Source organism: Pholis gunnellus (genome assembly GCF_910591455.1).
Source record: "Pholis gunnellus genome assembly, chromosome: 21".
Classification (NCBI taxonomy): domain Eukaryota; kingdom Metazoa; phylum Chordata; class Actinopteri; order Perciformes; family Pholidae; genus Pholis; species Pholis gunnellus.
This window is the reverse complement of record NC_136548.1, coordinates 17,760,182-17,776,670: the sequence shown is the minus strand read 5'-3', so window position 1 is coordinate 17,776,670 and position 16,489 is coordinate 17,760,182. Positions and strand designations below refer to the sequence as shown.

Here is a 16,489-nt window from a genome sequence, read left to right as displayed (position 1 = left end):
GGAGTCATGATCATCAGTGTATTTGGGTATTATGTCACACAGTGAGCAATAATAATAATATCTGGGTGCTCTGCTTTTGGGAATAAAGGGACATATGTTTGCCAGACGACAAAGAGTGAACTAGAAATGACATGAACATTTGCGTCAAAGCTGTTTTGTTGCCTAAATGTCGTCCTCCTCCTCCTCCTCCTCCTCCTTCTTGCTTCAGTTACAGAGAAACATTTTACATAATATTCCAACCAGCCGCTCATGAAAACAAAAGTTAAACTCGTCCAGCTTCAACACTGAACGCATTCATCACATCTGTACAAGAGCGTCTGGAGTTGCAGCACAGAGTAATAAGAGTTTACCAACAAGGTGACGGCGGAAGATTTGGTGTCAAAATTGAAAAGCAAAAGTTCAATTTTGGCAATGCTTTGGATTCCAACAGATTCTAATAGTGATCCTCATAACGTTAATGAGATCTGCATCTTGAGGAAGTCACTCCAAACAACGTCTGATTCCACCAGACGCACCACAACATCCCAGAAGCTGCCAAAACGTCTCCGCAGGTAAAAAGACACAGTCAGTCATCCAACACTAAAGATCAAAGACTGTGAAATCTGAAACATTGACACAAGTTTATAAACCGGTGGGGAAACTCCCTCACTGTGGCATCGCTTCACCAGAGAGAAGTCGGACTTTTATCTTGTACTTTAAAGTGTTTTTGATTTCCAAGGAACTGACTTTTGGACTTGTATGCATGTGGCAGACGTTTGCCAAGTAGCCAATGATCAAAACTCAAACTGTATGATTATTAACCAACTCTACACCACCGAACTCATCTCTTTAGAACAAAGTCACACTGTGCCTGAGCATTAAAAGTGATTTAGTAACTTTTACAACCTGCTAAGAGATTTGGATTTTAAGACGAGTACAATTCTCAAAAGTACACCAAGTACGTGAGCTGTGATGACGTTGGACAGCTTATGCACATCTGCAGAGCCAGCGGTGCACGATGCGCACGATGTTCCAGCCTGAAGCAACGACCCTTGGACACAAGACGAGGACTAATCATTCCTGGTCCAGCTGGGCGTGTACGCCCGGTGTTCACGGGGCCGATGAGACGAGGATCTACCGACCTGTTGAAGTTCAGCAGGCTCTGCCAGCGCTGGGACTTGAAGTTCTTGATGTTCTGGGCCTCGTCTAGAATCAGGTAGCGCCAAGACTTTCGCCGGAACGCCTGGTGATCCTGCAGCACCAGCTTGTAGGAAGTGATGCACACGTGGAAAGCGTTCGGCTTCGTCCAGCCCTGAGGGGAAAAACAACAGCGGACAGTCAATATGGCTCAAATGTGTGTTAAAAACAAACCGTTACATCCATCACAGATACATGCATGTGAAGGAACACGTTGCATCAGGTACTTCGGGAACATAAAGCAGGAAAAACACAATTAAACACCAGCAAATAAGTAATTACCATTAACACTCATCAGCTCATTACCTGTCTCTTCAGCTTTCGCTCCTTTTGGCTGCCGAAGTAAGTGAGGATCTTAAACCCGGGACACCAGCGTTTCAGCTCCATCTCCCAGTTCAACATCACACTGGTGGGGACGATGATGAGGTGAGGGCCCCAGTTACCTGAACACAATAAGTCAAATGATAAAAGCAGCTAGAAAAGAAGGAACGTTTGAGTTTGTTTAGCACTCTGGATAAACTAAAATGAAGCATTGAAGTGCTGTTTGTATAAACGCTACTAAAAGCATCAGGACCAGGTTTTATTTTACTTTTTTCACAGGCGAGGTGAGCCAGCAGAGCGATGGTCTGGATGGTCTTGCCCAGACCCATCTCATCAGCCAGAATGCCGTTGAGCTTCTTCTCGTACATGGTGACCAGCCAGTCGAGTCCAATGTGCTGGTATTCTCGCAGCGTGCCGTGAAGCAGGAACGGGATGGGAGTCTTGACCTTTCATTAGGAAGAAAAGATGAGAAAATGATCAGAACCGCACAGGAGGCACAAAGAGTCGTATAATGTGTTCACGGCAAACACAACAGCAGAGTGGGTGTTTCCATGTGGATGCCAACAGACACAGACAAATACACACTATTGCAGCTTTGTACATGTTGTGGAGGTCACAGATGCGTCAGGAAACCAAACGTCTGTGTTCAGAACATCATTTGGAGGCTTTTCACTGGGCTGTACTCACTGTATCCAACAAGACACAACTCTGCTGGATAAATCAGGTTTACGACAGCAGCATGAACCCCAAATAAACAGATTTTAGTTGTGATTTAATCGCAATAGCCACATCAAAAGGATGCCGAAATAACTACATAATGATGTAGACTTGTAAAAAGTCTGAATTCGTGCTTTGTCAGGTCTGTCGGAAAGATGACAAGCACAGAACTTTTAAAAAGCGTGTTTTCTGATTGTTTGGATCGATCGGTGGTTGGCAACTAGGCACAAATACAGCAGCGTTGTCGGTGTTTAAACAGATACATATAAACACACAGCTTTGTATGAGGTACTATCGTAGAGCTCTGGGTGACCAAAGACTATTTTTTCCTCCATTTCTGATTCAACAACGTCACAGGTTTTTGGTGACACAACGTCAAGCGAATGAAGTGTAGTCGCATCTATTTGTATCTTTGTATGTAATCGCGCCGCTCAAAAGCCTAGCGCTTGGTGTGAGCGCACCATTGCTCCTTAATGTCATATTTTATTTATCTAAATATTTTTGAAATATTCCTCTGGATATCCGGGACTGACCTTCGCAGTAGCCAGCGTGTAGCCTTTAGGCTGCAGGCTCTCTGCAGTCGCAGCAATGTGGCTGATCTCCTTCTTGGGCCGTGAGGTGGAGGTCGGTGGGCTGGTGTCTCCCTCCTTCAGCAGGACCTCCATCCCTTCATCCTCGCAGCCATCATCTTCCTCCTCACTCTCCTCCTTGTCATTCCCACTGTCGTCCTCTTCTCCGCTGTCTCCTTGTGAATCTGAGAAATGTTTGAAAAATAAAAGGAAATCAGTTAATAATGAACGTAAGACGCTGGTGTTGAAAGCAGCAAACTGTCTTTAGGAAGCGTGCAGAAGTGAGCTGGTTGGTACCGGAGGAGGAACTGTTGCTTTCCACGTCGCTCTCATCTTCATCAGTCTCCTCCTCCTCATCCCCAGACACCTCTGAATCAGAGCTGTCTTTGGAGCCAGATGCCGACGGAGCCTCAAAGTCTGAGGCGTACGCTCCTTTGTACTTCTCCAGCAGCTCCTCAACGCTCATGTCGCCTACAAGGGGAGCAGAGATACGTCAGCGGACATGTTTACTGCTCCTGTTTTAAAGCAGACATGCTTATTCTACATATACAGGGTCTATTTAACATGTTTCTCCTGGAAAGAAGTCATTAATACAAATGACTTGAAGTTAATTCCTCTTAACGCATTATCAGACCTTCAACCAGGAGAAACAACATGAAGTAACGACAAGAGGCTGACTCCACATGAGCGATGGCACTTTATATTTCATGCATAAACACCTTCTTTGGCCAAGTCGTCCAGCTCCTCTGCGTGGTCCATGTTTCCCTCGACCTTCTCCTGAGCATCGATGGTGTCCTCCTCATCCTGAGCTGAAAACACAACATTACATCTCCAATTACAGCCCAGTCAACAACAATACAAATCTATGTCATGTTTTTACTACTTTAGTTTCTTATATTGAGAGCGCTCTTACCATCCTCTTCATTAGCAGTGAATTCACCGTCTTCCTCTTCCTCCTCCACCGATGAAGAGGTTTCATCAGAGCATTCTTCGTCGGAGCCCGTCTCCTGTGTAACCCAAACATTCAGTGATTAAGTGATGGAAACATCTGTGGTCTGAATCAAAAGCACAGAGAACCCTTACATCTATTTAGTGTTATTCTGTAACGTTATTGAGGTAACAGTTCGTCTGTTTTCTGATAAATATTAGCACTAACAGTAATATTTCAGGAAGGTTTGAGGATTATCAGGAACATTATGATAGCAGCAGAACCGTAACAAACATTTACAACATTTGCAAATGTTTGGTTTAAAAACGGTGCATTTGTTCCACCTGTGTGATTCATCAGGTCAAAGTTAAGACCGAGACACAGCCTCGTGTTTGTTCGTGTTCCAACGGGCACTCAGTACGTAATGCACCGGAAAATAAACCCTGTATTTATACGTAAATGTCTGGAAAAAGAGCTTGTGACAACAGTATAATTTAAAAAACCACTTTGAGACAACGATCCCAGTCCCATCAGGTCGGTGTTGGTACCTGAGGCAGTTTGAGGGTGCTGAGTAACTGGTCCAGGGGCAGCAGGCCCTCCTCCTTCAGCAGCTCTATCTCCCTCTGATGGCTTTCGGCGTCGTTGCCCTCCTGCTGCTCCTCCACCTCGATGGTCTCCTCGTCATCTTCCTCCTCACAGGGAGGCTCAAAGTCTCTGTCTGCAAGAAGGAACACGGATTCTTTAGTGCTGAGAAATGACTTCCTGAGTATGGAACATAGCTGTGAGGAAACAGAGCGCTGTGTAACGTATCGAGACTGATTGGGTTCATGAGACACCGCCCGGAGGCTCGACTGCAGTTCTCAAAACCGAGAAATGCTTCAATTATCACGGCCTACGGAGGTAATTTGGTTTGAACAGCCTCTTTTGGTGGAGATTTCAGATTCTTGATGGTTAATCAGACTGTGATCGCACTAAAACGTTGCCAGATATTGAGATTTACATGAGACGGGACGACTGACTCACAGACATGAACCACTGCCAAGTCTGAGCAAAACCCTAAGACCGAAGTCACCTTCACGCTTCAGGAGTCGACTGCCATCGACAACGTGGCCAGCGGACTAGTCTGACGGGTCTGACGAGTCTCAGACGTTGTGCCAAGAAACGTTTCACTGCGCTGACGAACACGAACACTCAACATCCTCCTAAAGAGAAGCAGCGGAGCTCAGGTAAAGCAGGTGAGAACATAGTCGGTTCTCTCCAAGACGCAATAACCTTGAGGATGAAAAACAGATTTTTTTTTTATCTCGTGAAACAGTTCCTCCGTGTAGCTATGACAACGTCCCCGTCTGAACCAATGATTCAGCTCCGAAGGCAGAGTAAGAACCACGACATGGAGACAGTGAGCTCCGTTTATGAGCTGCAGCGTTTAGTGAATGACTAGGGAGGAGTAGATCTCCACGAGGTGCGTCTTCCTCTCCCCTCACAAACAAAGAAGAGTTGAATCTCACGGAACACAGACGGAGAGAAACGCATCTCTGAAAACTACGATCACTGGAGGGGAAACAAACCGGCGCCACAGTTTGGAACAAAAGGAGCTCAAACGCTCCCGAAATCCCCTGCAGCTGCTGAAAACGGGAATATTCTAGCGCCGCATGTCTACCAGAGCTGCAGCTGATGGGACAGGTTAGCGAGCTAGCTGTAGTTAGCTAAGGCACTTGCAAACATAATACTGCAGCTTGCTGATGGATCGACATTCCACTATAACACAAGTTGCATGATGTCAGGATCCACAGCTTTTAACTTTTGTCTTCTTAAAAGGCTCCTTGTCTTCGGTTCAGCTGCTCATAAACACTTAGCTCTGCGTTCTTCAGACTGTTGGAAGAGCAACTGACCACTCAGCAGCTTTTAGGGATTTCTGTTGTTGTTGCTCGTAAGCGGACGGAAGTGACAAGGAGTCACCTCCACATGATACGAAGTCAATGGAGAGTTGGCGTTCTGTCTCATGTAACAAATACAGGGATTAATTAATCTCGTATCGTGTCTAACTTCAGTGAATCATAACATCAGGTATGAAGTTATGCTCAAAATGAGATGGCAACTTCAGTCAGTCATAGCAAGCAACCATTAGAGGTCCTGAAGGAAACACAATCTCCCTACGCCCGACAGAGATACACACAGCTCCTCACCATCCTCATCAGTGGCAGGTGGCCCAGATGTTTTGGGAGTCTGAGGAACCGGTTCCGGTTCCGGCTCAGCAGGCCTGCTGGGTGCCAGCGACTTGCTGAGGAGGTCCGAGTATTTCTCCGTCTGGCCGACAATGAAGTCCAGCTGAAGGTCCAGAGCCTTCTTCCTCTTCTCCTCCAGCCTGGACTGCTGCTTGTACTGCACCACCTTCATTCAGAGGAGACAACACGTTAACACGGCTGTTCATGTCGACCACATGAACACACGGACCAGAAACTCCGGAGCGAGAGTTTCACCCGGACAGTTTTGACGACGACGACGATCACACTCGATTGCAGCCAAATACAGATTTAAAGCATATAGTTGAGGAATTATCAACAGGTCTTAAGTATTTATTATTGACAATATGCCAGTATTTGAGTGCCTTAAGAAACAAATATGGACAAAAGTAATTTTCTGCATTTTCCCTATATTTCAATGAAAACATACCGAACCGTGACCCAAAAAACACGATGTTTTGTGCAGTTACACCACTGTTTCTAACGCAGGGTGAATTTTACTTGCCGATTTCAATAGAAGCTACAATAAAGCCTAAATGCCAAATACTTAATAGGATAATTTCACTTGCTCAGTTGGTGTGTGTGTGTGTATTCTACGGTCTGAAAAGTAAAGTTGCTTTTAATTTCTGTGGGAAAAACAAAATCAAACTGGCCGTGATCCTCTCAAATTCCACAGCTGAGCATCCAACCAGAATGTTTTGTTTGCTCGTCGTTTGTTTGTGTGAATCATCCGTACCTTCTCCACGCTGCTCCAGAAAGCCCGGACCTCCTTTGCGATAGAAGAGGCGACTCTTCTGATCTTAGAGTGCTCGTCTCTTTTGGCCTTTTCTTCCTTTTGCCTCAGCTCCTCGTGGTGTCTCATCACCATTCGTACCACCTAATAAAAACAACAGGACACATCATAAACAGACACGCATAATCAGAAATATAAAACACGTTTATTTCCAGATACAGAAACACCCTTTGATAACGAACTCGACCCACCTTTCTAGCCACCCCTCTCTTCCACCGCCTCTCTTGAGCGAAGTCTCCGGAGAGCCACTGCATCTCCTCACACAGGTAGTCCCAGTGCACTTTGGGTCGCGGCGGCTCCGTCAGGCGGGTGAGACGCTTCGTGGACCAGAAGCCCTCTCGCTTCAGCGACTGGGTCCGATGCTCGATGTCCGCTTCCTACAGACACACAGCGGCCAAAACCACTCAGTGAATCCTGCCAACGCATTAATGTGCTACAACAGTGATCCTGTAAGTGCGAGATGGAAGAGGAGGGTGAAAAGAAGAAACGGTACAGGCTAGTTATCTCTTAGTTTATCTTCAGAAAAGGGAAAGTGTTTGGGGGCATTTATCAACTTAATAATTGACGTTGAAAGGACGAGTATTTTGTTAATACTTTGACCGCATCACCCAGAGAATAAGGAGAGCGGAGCTCTGAACTCTAGCGCTCGGTCCATAGTCCGCTTCATTTCAAAAGACCTGCACAGTGTTTTGGATAACAATGGAAACTGTTTCTGGAGAGACGGTTGATAACAACACAGCAGACAACAACACTCTTTACTCCAGAACACACACACACACACACACACACACACACACACACACACACACACTGGCAGAAGACTAACGTGCTAACGAATTGGTGCAGTTAACTTTTTATTAAATACAAATTTGTGCTTTTAAGACTCTGCTCATCAGACCTTCATCAAAACCATTTAGATTAACCTGCCAGTTATATTTCACATATATACACACGTTATATTTCACATTGCATTCAGGGGACTAAAGACACGAGTGAATGGTTTGCCACACAGTGAACTGGACTTAAGCTTTCTATTCATTGGATCACGAATCATTTAAAATAGAAAATCAACTCTGAATCATCTCGTGAGATCCAGAAAGAACCCCCACCCCTCCAAACTGCAGCTCTACAGCTGGTAATCAGGTAAATAGTCAGAGCAACAGTGTCTTAATGGCAAAAATCATAATCATGGTCAAAATTGAGATCACGATTAATAAACACTATTACTCATACTCGACATTTTGTAGCTTACATTTTAAAGTGAATTGCGTCACTCTGGTGCACATTTAGAGCAAAATAAAGCGTCTACTAGAGCACAAAGTTCTGCTTACGTCTAAACAATTTAATCAGAAACACGTCGGTTGTTCGCCGACATTGCCGCGCTGAGGACGGGCCGCAACGCATCACCGTCGCACCAGGAAGAGAGTACACGGCGAGCTCTCAGTGGCACAGAGGAAATACACCCGGCGAGGGCAGCGCATCACGAAAAGGAACGCTCCATAATATTCGTTTTATGTCCATTATCTTGTTTTTATTGGAAGTCAAAATTGTAATTGAAAATCTATTAATTTGTTGATTTCTACTCAGCCATCCAGTATAATCCAGCTGGACAGAGGCAGAGTAAAAACAAATACAAAAGTGTTTTCAGGGGTTAAACCAGGAATTACAAAGAACTTCGAGGGTTCTCCCTCACTCACCCTCATAGTCAAAGTAGACATTAAATAGTAATTAACTAATTCAACAGTCGATAACAAAGATCGTTCAAAGATTGATCAGACACACATGGCGTAATAACTAAGAATCAGGGGGTAGTCTAGTAAAAGTCCAAGCGTCTCATCAACTCTTCCTGCTCCAGGAGGTTTCACTCCTCCGCTACAAACCAGGATGTTCTCCTCTCAGAGAGGAGCCTGTTTGAGGCAGCAGGTGGGAGGAAAATTCATTTTTGAAAGCACAATTACTCTCAGTAGTGTGAGAAAGTGAAGCGAGAGCATGAAAGACTGACGCGTGTCGCACTGGTATCCCTTTGTGACACCTCAAACCACCTGTGGAATGTTAAAAATAGTTTTCTTATTCACTGCTGCCTTGCTTCAGCAAAGGCAATGCATTGTTTATACACTGTATGTTACGGCTCACTCACGTGTTTAGCCTGCTCTGCCATGTCCGTGCGGCGCTCTCCACGGGGTCGCTGAGGAGTGACCTGATCCGGCGGGGAAGAGGAGGAGGAGCTGAAGCCCCCGGTGGAGGTGGGAGAGACGAACTTCCCATGAGGCCCCCGGAGAGGGGAGGACTTGTCCCGTCGCTGGCTGGACCAGTCGCTGGAGGGCGAGGGCCCGGGGTACGAGGAGGAAGTGGAGGGCGAGGCGGGAGATGAATTCGCCGCGAGCCTGTCCGCTATCCACTGGCGTACCTGAGGGGACGAGGGAGGAAGGTGAGGAGGAAATTACTTCACACATTAGCGAGGTTGACGGCAGCAAGATTCACAGAGATAAAAGCCACATGCATGAAAAAAGGTCAGAGGGTTACAGGAAGCTAATGCAGACGTGCTATCAACAAGCCAGCGGTGACATTTGTCAGCTTTTGTCTCATGCAGGATTAAAGTCACAAAATGCTCTACGTCATTAGCAGTGACAGCGTCAGGACTAGCGAGTGCTTGTGAACCTCTGTGGGTGTCTGACAGCCACCACTCACCTTGAGGAACAGTGTCTGTCTGTCTGTCCTGCTCTGTCCATGCTGGAAAACACACACGGCTTAGCATGCGGCCAACTTCAAAGAAGTACAATCACTAAAAACAATGCAAACACTGTTCACATGGGTGACAACATGGAGTACATGCAGCAGGACGTGTGGAAGACATGCCAGCACACCTGATATGAACGACACGATGGCGTCATAACAGATTCATCTCTTTTTCAGATAGGAGGGCTGATTTACAGCTCACAGAAGTATTTCATAAAAACTCTCATGCAATGTATCTAAAAGGCAGAATGAGTGGAACTAAAATCACTGACCACGAGAAGCGTTTGTCAGTGTCTGTATCTGCAGATATCGGGATGTTTCTGGGCGATAAAGATCATCAGCACACATTCCAAGAGGGAGACGCGAGCCCAAGTGCCGCAAATAAAGCTCGTTCTTTCACCCGCCGGCACCGTAACCCTTGCTGAGTCGGGGCCAACTTTTCATTCATCAACTCAATGAGCCTTTAAGTCGACTTATCATTATGTTTATAATGAACCTTGTGCATCTGCTTGTATCTGTGTGTGTGTGTGTGTGTATTTTTCCTTTTCAGATCAGTTTTCTCATGCATAATGAAGATGTTTATGCATCTTAAATACTGCTTCTCTCAGGATGCACAGTGTGAGCTGACAAACTCTCAGTACATCATTCAGTTTAGACGTAACAGATGACAAGATGCCCCAGAAACAGACTTTTACGCTACTCTGCAACTTTATGAATCCTAAACAAAAGCTATTTTATAAACCCTCATTAAAATACCTTGACTGGAGAGCCGGGGGTCATCTCGCCTTCCGTTTTGTCTGCGTCCGGTTCCTCGTCGCTGCCTTCCTCTGGACTGCTGATCTGTCCTGAAGTGGCCTCCTGCGCCTCGTCCTGCTCCATGTCCTCGCTCTCTTCCTCCTCGTAGACGGAGTCGCTGACCCCGGTGGACGCGCCTTCCCTCTCCGCTGATGCCGGGAGCACGTAAAGGGCGTTGGGCGTAGTAGCACCTGCGGGGACGACGACATCTGCTTCGCTTGAAGTTTTAGTAACAGTTAAGGCCTCGTTGTCAGATCTGCTCGTTGACGCTGTGGGGGAGACGGATGCGGTCTGGTCCAGATGAAGCGAGTCACCGCTCACGACGGGCCGCTGCGCCTCGACAGGCGGAGAAGCTTTATCGACTGTGCGCTGCGTCTGATCCTTCTGGCCGCCGACAGCCACAGACGCACATAAAGAGTCCGAGACAGTTTGGGGAAGGCACGCGGTGCCAGACCGAGAGCTGTGGGCATTGACCAGCTCGCCGGCCGCATTCTGTCGCTTGGACACCTTTGCCAAAAGGGAGGGAGGGTGTTTCAGGACGGGAGTCACTCCCGGTTTGAAAAGGAGCAGCTTTGGATTTATAACACCAGAGGGGCGGGTGGTGCAGGGGGCCTCTGGTTTGGTTACCGTGGGCACAGCAACATTCTGGATACTCTGTGACGGCGTCTCTGTCAAAGCAGGGGCCACTTTGGTCCCTTCGCGTGACGAACCAGAGGCCTCACGCTTTGTGGCACTTACAGCAGTCTGACTGAGAGCGGGCTGAGCAGATGAGCTCGTCCTCGCTTCCCCACCGGTAACCACCGGGGACGTGAAAGATAGCGCTCCGGCTGTCGCTGCCGCTTCCTGTTTTGGGGGAATCGTTTGCACTACAGGAGAATCACTCACCTGCGTTTGGTCCGACAGGGCCGCGCTGACCTGTGGCGTCACCGCTTGTTCTAAAGCGAATGAGTCGGATGCGACAGCGGCTACTCCGAGGAAACAAACCGTCGAGTTAGCCACTTCGACAGCTCGCTCAGCTTCTAATACCAAATGCTTCCCGACTGCAGCTGCTCTCGTGGTTTGTACGGAGAAATTATGGGAATTACTGCTTGCATCGTTCGATACAGGCACGGGCTGCTGGGAAATAATGATGGTGCCACTTTCGTTAATTGTGTGAATAGATGGTTCAAGGTCCTCTTTGACGGTGTATTCCGAGTGTTCGAGCAGCGCGTTGAATAAGTTCACCTCGTATCCCGGAGAGTGAGGCATCTGTGCACTGCTACTGGCGCACACCGTCTCCTCTGCAACCTCCTCCACCAGGGTGCAAAACTGGTACACCTCAACGCGCTGCGAGTCCAACTCGATGGCCGCCTGAACACTTTCCTCGTACAGCTTCGGTTCCCCGGCGGAGAGCCCGGAACTCAATGGAACAATGGCGGCTTCACAGACGCTGCCGTCTTCCCGCTGCAGGAGGTAACTCTGATTCAGGTGCATGTTGGTCCAGTCGCCGCTGATGTGAGCCTCCTCTCTGACAACGACGATCTGTTGAGCTTCGGCTGAATGCACGAGCTCGGTAGTCGGCGTCTCCGTGACTCGGTCGGAGGGATGAGATGTTTCCGCTTCGACGACCAGGCCCGTGTCCGACAGGAGCGGCGAAGCAGAGGGTTTTGAGGAACTCTCCCGTGCGGAGGAGCCCTCTGGCAGCACTGTGAAGTCGGACGAGGAGGCGTCAGTTTGTTCTTCCCTCACGCTACTCTCCAACCGCTCTCCTTCGAGTTGATCGCGGCTCCTCTGGATGTCGCCGTCTCCTCTGCTGGACACCGAGCATCCTTTCTCAGGAGAAGCGAATAATCCAGGAAGCGGTTCTCTTGCTTTTCTGGTCTCAAGTATTTCAGCTGAGGGAGGTTGTCTTTCTTTGAGAGAAGTGTCAACGCACTCAAACATGTCAACTGATTCCAAGGAGTTTGCTTTTTGTAACTCTCCGGCATCAGTTGAGATCTCTTTGATAATTTTAGGTTTTGACAGGTCAGTTTGTTTAATCTCACTGGTGCCCGATGAGGGTAAAGGGAGCGGAGGTGCATTTGAGTCCTGGTGACCCCCAGCATGCATCGCAGCGCCCGGCGGAGGCACGGCGGAGGGGCCCCTGTCTGACGGCTCCAGAGCCCCGTGTTCTGCAGCGTCTCGGACTCTGAAACCAACACTTGATTGTGGGACAGAAGGAGACGAGGCTGTGAAACGGATTTGAGATTTGGGCTTAAGGAGAATATTTCCGCCTGTGTGCTCTTTTCCACCAAGTTCCACGATTGTTCCAGTCTCTGGTTTATATTCCAACGTGACGGACTGTTTCTCCTTAGTCCCCGTAACAACCACAAGTCCAGCCCCCTCTCGAGGTGGCTGAATCTGGTTTGTCTGACTATTTGAGGAGCTTTTCTCTTTATCAGTTTGTGACCCGTATTGCAACTCTTGCACTGTGCTGTCAATCTGTGTATCTGGGGCGAGAGGGGGACAAAGGGGAGCTGGAGGCCTTTGCATCCCAGCGGAGGAACTGCAGTCCTCGATGAGGGGCGTCGGCAAGGATCCCGAAACTCCGACGACACGATCCTCAGCGTGGACTTCTTCTGAGACGTCGTCCGTGGAGTCGCTGCTGATCGGGAGAGTCTCGATCTGAGGGGCGCTCTCCATGCCGAGGAACGTCGAGTCGTTGCTCTCCGGCGGTGGCACAGCGGACAAATTGGTGAACGGAGGGACCGGGCGGGGGGCAGCTGCGACCGGCTGCGGGGCACGCCGAGGCGACTCCCCAGCCACATTCTGTGCAGCCTGGGGGTCTCCACCCAGCACATCCAGCACAGCGGGAGGGGCACGCTGCCGCACCGCCTCCTCCACAGAGCGTCCTTCCTCTGCGCTGCCCCGGCTACACACTGCACCTGTGGGAGGTACAGGCTGTTAAAATAGTGTCTGGACAAAGTAAATAAATAAAAAGAAAGAAAGAAAAGGGACATAACTTGGCACAAATAAAAAAAGATATGTCTTCTATTGATAAAGTGGGCAGTTACTGTGCTGCTGTTTTTGTTTCTTTTATTAAAGTATAGGGAATTGCATTCTCCTCACCATCTTAAAAAGGAAAAATGACAAACATAAAAGAAAGTCTGCAGGCAAGCCGACATCGAGTGTGTGTGTGTGCGCAAAGCAACAACTTCTCACCTGTCTGTGGTGTGAGACACAGATCTTCTGTGCTTTCTACTTCCAGGATGCTGAAATTAGGGTCCCTTCCACATATTCTGTGGAAGCAGAAACAAATAACTTTATTATGAAAATCAAACATGCACATCTGTCCCCTTCACAATTAAAAACTAATGAAGCGAGCCATTGTGCTGCCACACTACACAGCTATGTTCGTTTTGCAATTAAAAAACAAAGGGGCTAATGCTAGATTTTATTCTATTAGACATGCATTTAGTAAACACAAATATCACTCTGTGAGGACGATGCCAGGTCACGAGAGCAGCAGCAGCAGCAGCACTCAGATAGCTTCAGCTAGCCAGCTGCTATGACTACAGTTGGTATATTTGGTGCTTTAATGGCATCTTGCAGCAGTAATAAAAACACACTCAGTGAAGCAGCACTAAGAGGAGCAGCTCCGATAGCTCGCTGCAAGTTTGCATTTTGCTGCAGTCGCCCACAGGAAGATGTTAGGAATCCTGCAGCACGCGCTCACAAGCTAAAAGCCGGTGTGACCAAGCGCGCGGGCCTTCCAGTCATTCATTTGTATGCTCTCGTGATATGTAATTAATTGTGTCTGCGTGGACTTGTAGATGAGTATCTACCTTTGATAAATTGCCTCTTTATTCGGTGGTTACATTGTGCATTTGACCGCGCCACCGTGCACGAGACGAGAAGATGGAAATCGACTTTCCATTCCTCGTCGCGAGAGTGGTAACGTTTAACAATAAATACCACAAAGCTGGGGTAGCTGGGACATATTTAAAGCGATTAAACGTTAACGCACGCTGGTTTCGGCTATAATGTGGTTAGCTGGCTAACGTTAGCTTTCCACACAACAACACACTGCTTGGGTGGCACTGAAGAAAAGAAGGAAAACCTGCTGCTAACTAGCAACGGTAGAAGAGTTACTAAGGGTGCGTTCATTTGATGCGCAGGCGTACCATCATCCCCACGCGCGATTATGTAACGTTCCAAAGACGCCCGTTTATGCCGACACATTTGATTAAAGTTACTTCGCCGTGAGACCACAGAAAACATCTGAAAAGTCGCATTAAAAACCCGCTTCTGCATGCAATGCATTGCCATACAGAGAGGGGGGGGACAATCACTCGTGACGTCATTGCGTGGGGTCAAAATCTCGTTTTTTCATGAAAATAAATACGTTAAAATTATTCCGTTTTAGCCACTAATACATATATCTTTCCGACTAAGTATACAAAAACAGCAAACAAAATTGTTATAAAGTTCCATATAAATTTTGCAATGATTATACGGGGGATTTAGGGGGGGGTCACACGGGCCAACCGGCTGGCTCTTTAGAAGTGACGGTAAGGAAACGATGGCTCAATGACAACGTATTTCGTTTACATCACAATTTGTTCGGTGCTGTAGCTTTTTATTTCTGTTTCCGCTCTCGGTTAGAGTGTAGTGTCTACACATTGCAACGAAGTAAATGTAGAAAATACTACCAAGTGAAATGCAGTCCGATTGTGTCCTTTCGTTAGTCCGAGCCCCCCCTTCAATTCCCCCCATTACTTCCTCCTTGCCCCCCTCCCTCTCCCAAGGCCGCCATCTTAAGTTCCCACCTACCTGAAATTTCCGACCGATTTTCTTTTACTAAATTCTCGTTGAAGGAGTCGTCATCCGCGCAAAATCGCACTCAATCCGGAATGCCAGTAATCCAAACTGTCTCCCGGTACCCAACGAGGTACCACTAGGTCTGTGGGAAGAAGTTAAAATACGGACCGGGAGAGACTGGGGTTTCGGCGCAGAATGTAGCGGTCGCGGGGAGGAGACTTTACGCAGCGAAATGGTGGAGAGACCGCTGCTGCTGACAAAGTACAGAAACACGGAAAATCTCGCGAGATCTCGTCAAGCGCGCCACTTGAAATTTCTGATTGTAGTTCATTGTGAGAAGCGAGCTCGATTAAATAATGCAGTTTAATCCGTTTATTTCCACCTTTACCTTAACAATACACACATCGCCAGGAATATATTAACATGGTTAAGTTCAGGTATAAGAATAGGTTTAATATTTTAAACCGTGGGTGCAAATAGATGCTAAAAGCAGCGGTGGAGGAAGTTGTACATTATAATCAAAGTACTAGTACCTTTAAAAATACTCTTACAAGTAAAAGTCGTGCATTGGAAATGTTACATTTTGTAGAAGTATGCACGTCTTATCAGGAAAGTGTACTTAGAGTATTAAAATATCCTCTATTACTTATATTATATAATTAGTCATTAAGTTATTATTCATGCATTAATGCTAAAGCAGGATTTTACTGCAGTTGTTGAACTGTTAACTAATAATTATTTTCATTATGGAATAATTTTCTGTTTGTAAAAATAGTGTGAAATGCCGTCACAGTGATCCAGAACCCAAACTGACACCTTCACAATGTTTGTTTAGTCTAACCGTCCAAACCTCAACACGATCTAAAAAATAAAATATTATAGAAGACTCCAGTGAAGTACCTGCTCTTCATATTTGTACTTGTGTTTAGTATTAGAGTACATGAACGTTCTTTTTTTAGGATACATTTATGATCAAGGGACTTGGACATGTGAGGTAATAATAAATAAAACTTTACTTACTTTAGATGAAGCCTAGCGAGAATAAGTCCTTTTTCTGTTCAGTCCCTTTAAATGCAGGATTATTATTAGGACCGGTGCTTCTGAATATCCGTTTAGGTTTGTTTAGATAATAAATAAATAAATAGATGGAAAATTCAAGTGTCAGTGACGAAGTTTAGCTGAGCTGTTCAGTACAAAACAGTAAAAAAAAAGCCTAAACTTCACTACTTGAACGTAGATATTTGCTGGTTTTCTTCGTCTTTTCTGATCGTAAACTGTATCTTTCTACTTATATTCAATATCTTAATCCAAGTATTTCTCCCTGTTTTTCTGAATTTACACACCAATCTACTCAAGAAAATAAAACTGCAGATAAATTAAAAATAGCCGTCCCAATATTAAGAGTCGGAAACAAAAGACCCACACAACAGAG

The 16,489-nt window shown here is 46.7% G+C and overlaps 1 protein-coding gene across 2 annotated transcripts in view; it reads right to left on the bottom strand.

The window, feature by feature from the left end:
* The window catches only part of srcap (Snf2-related CREBBP activator protein), a 31,409-nt gene extending 16,177 nt beyond the window's left edge, over positions 1-15,232 (bottom strand). Inside the window, exons 1-16 of one of the 2 annotated variants that reach the window (XM_079182462.1) lie at positions 15,070-15,232; positions 13,459-13,535; positions 10,240-13,181; positions 9,436-9,477; positions 8,885-9,154; positions 6,939-7,124; positions 6,691-6,831; positions 5,898-6,102; positions 4,260-4,429; positions 3,697-3,790; positions 3,503-3,592; positions 3,081-3,254; positions 2,748-2,968; positions 1,766-1,943; positions 1,483-1,619; positions 1,122-1,291 (exon numbers count right to left, since the gene is read on the bottom strand). In XM_079182462.1, the coding sequence (XP_079038588.1) occupies positions 1,122-1,291; positions 1,483-1,619; positions 1,766-1,943; positions 2,748-2,968; positions 3,081-3,254; positions 3,503-3,592; positions 3,697-3,790; positions 4,260-4,429; positions 5,898-6,102; positions 6,691-6,831; positions 6,939-7,124; positions 8,885-9,154; positions 9,436-9,477; positions 10,240-12,939 (4,778 nt within the window). In that variant the 5' untranslated portion in view covers positions 12,940-13,181; positions 13,459-13,535; positions 15,070-15,232. The remainder of the gene's footprint in view (positions 1-1,121; positions 1,292-1,482; positions 1,620-1,765; positions 1,944-2,747; positions 2,969-3,080; positions 3,255-3,502; positions 3,593-3,696; positions 3,791-4,259; positions 4,430-5,897; positions 6,103-6,690; positions 6,832-6,938; positions 7,125-8,884; positions 9,155-9,435; positions 9,478-10,239; positions 13,182-13,458; positions 13,536-15,069) is intronic. The other variant, XM_079182463.1, reaches the window with a different exon arrangement.
* Between the last annotated feature and the right edge of the window lie 1,257 nt (positions 15,233-16,489).